Source organism: Staurois parvus, unplaced genomic scaffold (assembly GCF_062004578.1).
Source record: "Staurois parvus isolate SC_StPar_1 unplaced genomic scaffold, SC_StPar_1.0 ptg001414l, whole genome shotgun sequence".
Taxonomy (NCBI): Eukaryota; Metazoa; Chordata; class Amphibia; order Anura; family Ranidae; genus Staurois; species Staurois parvus.
In genome coordinates, this window is record NW_028319210.1 from 207,574 (window position 1) to 211,582 (window position 4,009).

At 42.5% G+C, this 4,009-nt stretch overlaps 1 protein-coding gene across 1 annotated transcript; it reads left to right on the forward strand.

Annotated features, from left to right (window-relative positions):
• The first annotated feature begins 295 nt into the window (after positions 1-295).
• Positions 296-3,758, forward strand: MAFA (MAF bZIP transcription factor A). The gene has a single exon (XM_089661946.1). The coding sequence runs from the start codon at positions 881-883 to the stop codon at positions 1,751-1,753; it is 873 nt and encodes a 290-aa protein (XP_089518072.1). The 5' UTR covers positions 296-880; the 3' UTR covers positions 1,754-3,758.
• The last annotated feature ends 251 nt before the right edge of the window (positions 3,759-4,009 follow it).

Genomic DNA, 4,009 nt, shown 5'->3' on the forward strand with positions numbered 1-4,009 from the left:
CCCTTAAAGTCACATTTCATGTTTTACCTCCCTGTACCTGAGCAGGGCGTAGTACCCTCCTTCCACCGCTAGAGGGCCCAAGTTGCTCTTTTTTTTTTTTTACCTCCCAGCTGTCCCCCTCGGGAGATTGACAGCCCCTCACTTGCGTTGCTACAGAGATATGTAAATGAAAAGGGCAATGGGGGTCTGTGATTGGCCCTGGAAGGGATCCCCACACCTAACCAGGCGTGGCCAGGCACGTTGCCTTGTTAAAGGGCAGAGTTGCAGCTTTGATCCCCTCAGTGTAGAGGCTTTGGCTGTGCAGAAGCCTGCAGCCTGGCAGAGGGAGGGAGGGAAGTACTGAGCACAGACAGAGCAGAGCCTGTCCTGAGAGAGCAGAGCATGCAAGCACCCTGTGATCAATGCACTGCACACACAGCCAGAGGACCCAGCTGCTGCAGAACCTCGCCGCAAACTCCCTAACACCCCGTCTGCTGGAAGACCACTCTGCTCGGCCTCTTTGAAAACTCAAAAAAAAAAAAAAAGGACTGCCTGGTAACCTCAACACAAAACTGCCTGAGACCCCTCGGCAAATCAAGGAGGACTCTGTTTCCAACTGCAAACTCCAGGCGGCTGCGAGGGGACTCAGTTCCTGCAAAGTCCTTGAAGACTGGGCACTTGCAGCCTGCAGACCCCCTTACGTGGACCCCCTGAAAGACTGACAGAGAGGGTCTGAGAAGCGGTGTCAGCCCAGGACCCCCCTGCTGCTCGCTGGTGACATCTCACAAGGAACAAGCTCGTCCTCCTGCAGGCTGCTGTGTGCAGACCCACCAGCAAGGGGGCGTGGAGCTCCTAAATTGTAGCCCCTGTAGTGACAGTGACATCTCTTATATGGACTGAGATGGCCTCTGATCTGGCTATGAGTGCAGACTTGCCCAACAGCCCTCTCGCCATCGAGTATGTCAACGACTTTGATCTGATGAAATTTGAGGTGAAGAAGGAACCCCCAGAAGCCGACCGATTCTGCCACCGCCTGCCACCCGGATCCCTGTCTTCTACTCCGATTAGCACCCCCTGTTCCTCTGTGCCGTCTTCCCCCAGCTTCTGCGCCCCCAGTCCCGGGGCACAGCCCAACGTGAACCCCAACAACCCCAACACAGCCAACAAGCCGCAGCTGGAGGACCTTTACTGGATGTCCAACTACCAGCACCACATCAACCCTGAAGCCCTCAACCTCACCCCAGAGGATGCCGTGGAGGCACTGATAGGCAACCCCCATCACCACCATCACCACCACCAGGGCTACGATGGTTTCAGGGGCCAGCAGTACCCCGGGGAGGAAATGCCAGCCTCCGGGCACCACCACCAGGTCCACCACCATCACCACCACCACAACCACCACCTCAGGCTGGAGGAGAGGTTCTCGGATGAGCAGCTGGTCAGCATGTCTGTGCGGGAACTCAACAGGCAGCTGAGGGGCTTTAGCAAGGAGGAGGTGATCCGCCTCAAGCAGAAGAGAAGGACCCTGAAGAACCGGGGCTATGCCCAGTCCTGCAGGTACAAGAGGGTGCAGCAGCGGCACATCCTAGAGACAGAGAAATGCCAGCTGCAGAACCAGGTAGAGCAACTCAAGCAAGAGGTCTCCAGGTTGGCCAAGGAGAGGGATCTGTACAAGGACAAGTATGAGAAACTGGCCAGCAGGAGCTTCACCGCCAGGGAGTCCCCACAACAACCGTCCAACCCAGGGAAAGCAGCACCTGACTTCTTCATCTGACCCACCTCACGCCCTCCATCTTGCACCACCCCACCTGTATATACAAAGACCCTGCAGGTAAAAAAAAAAAAGATTCATAGTCACAATGTAAAAACCGCATTCTCTCCCGAATCTGTCCACCAACCATAAGACATTGCCTCCACCCCACCAGTGTGACTGAAGGAAGACCATTCATGGGGTTTTTTTGGGGTTTTTTCCTTTTTTTGAGCTTTTCAGGCTCCCAATCACCAATTTAATTCATGTCTTACAGTGACTTGTGTATATATATATATATATATATATATATATAAATATATATTAAAAAAATGACGGTGAACAAATCATGGACTTTTTTTAGGGGGGAAGGGGAGATGTTCCTCTCTGTTAGGACTGCTTATTGAGCCAGAACTTCAAAGTCTTAATGAATTAGCAGTTCCCGGATTGGCATTGAGAAAACAGAGCAATACGAGAGACAGCCATGAACACACACACACAAAAAAAAAAAAAGAAGACCACAAATGATTTTCTCTGGGACTGACGGAAGTCACCTCCGGGACTGAAGGGACGTAGAAAACATCTTACAGGAGCTGAACAAAACTGTGCAATTCATTTGGGTATTAAAAATAGGACTTTTTAGCAATCCTGCATGCAGGTCATGTATGGTAAACCCAAGGTACCCTTTTCTACTAGAACTACAATGAAGCATGTTGTAGATTGTTTTATCTTGTATTATTTTATTTTATTTTTTTTTTCCTTTTCATTTACGGCTTGTTTACTCAATTTTATGAACCTCTTTTTTTTTTTGCTGAGAGAACAAAAAATATGTGTGCATCTTGTTAAGTGACCCAAACACTGAAGAGTCTTAACTTCCCCTGGACTTCTCTTGCGTTTAAAAACCACTTGAAAAAAAAAAAAAAAGACACTACAAATATAATTTTTTTTTTCCTGAGAAAAAAAAAAAAAGGGACGAGTGTCTGAATTTTTACTCCATTTCTACCCCTTTTTCCCCCTTGTCTATATTTTATTATTTAAATTGAACCTGAGCCAGATGAAATATATTATTTAAGGTGTCCATCTGTACATAATTGTAGGATTTAGTTCCTTTTAATGCTTTTATTTATGAGCCTATATTTTGCTTGGTGACTTAAATAACTATTTAAAAAAAAAATAAATAAAAAAAATAAAAAAACATAAAATGCAGAAGAAAAAAAAAAAAAAAGAAACAAAAAAGTCTTAACATTTGTATGGAAAAGCATGCAAATACTATTTAAATAAGTAAATTAATGTCAATGAGTTGAAATCCTAATGCACTATATAAAGGAATCAATGGGATACATACATTGTTGTTTTATAGAGATTTAAATAAATTATCTATGCTCTTACAATGTTCAATAATAAACATACATTCTAAGATGCCCTCATGGGGTAATATAGTAATATATAAATGAAATATTGGGCTGCTTTTTTTTCCTATGCACCGGTCTTATTTATTAATTTACCCTTGGGAAACAAATGTTATTTAAATTCTTATGCTATTGCAAAATATTTCTGCTAAAAAAATGACAATAAAAGTCAATTTGCAAAAAAAAAAAAATACTAAAAAATGTTTTATGTGAAGCAAACCACAACGAAGATCATTATAAAATCAATTCACCGAAGTAGTGTGTTTCAGCCACTGTTTCCTCCATCAATTTTTAGGATTTTCTGCTGGATAATTGAGCCATGAATCGTGCATTTAGAGACCTAAGTTGTGATGACTTCATTTTTTTTTTTATGTCGCATCTTACAAAAAAAAAAATCCATTTAGTCCAGATTTTTTTTTTTTTGTATAAACTGCTCTACAACCAGGTATTACTGTGGAAGTGTACGACATAAAAGAATAAAATAATAAGAAAAGTCCTAAAAATTTATTCTGATTTTCCTCTGATTTTTATGAATGTCTAAATTGTGTTGGATGGCAGTGCAGAACTTTCTTGCATCTCATCTACTTCCAGACATTAAATAAACCTATTTCGATTCTCTGAAATTTAATGGCATTTAAATGTATTTTATTTTGTAGCAAAATTGAGTTTTTGTTGCGCTCCGGGATAATGTGTGAGAGTGAGTGCTTGAGAGCTGCTGAGGGTGCTTATGGTTTTAAAAGATATTTCTTTGATTTTTTTTTGGTAGAATAAAACTGTTAATTGTTTTATTTATTTTCCTACCAAATGACACAACTAATTCTCTCTAAATAATAAACGTCATTAACAAATATACAGTATACCCATCCAAATGCCA

What these genes read in the sequence shown, in the direction of transcription:
- MAFA (XM_089661946.1), top strand. Translation starts at nt 881, where the DNA reads ATGGCCTCTGATCTGGCTATGAGTGCAGACTTGCCCAACAGCCCTCTC.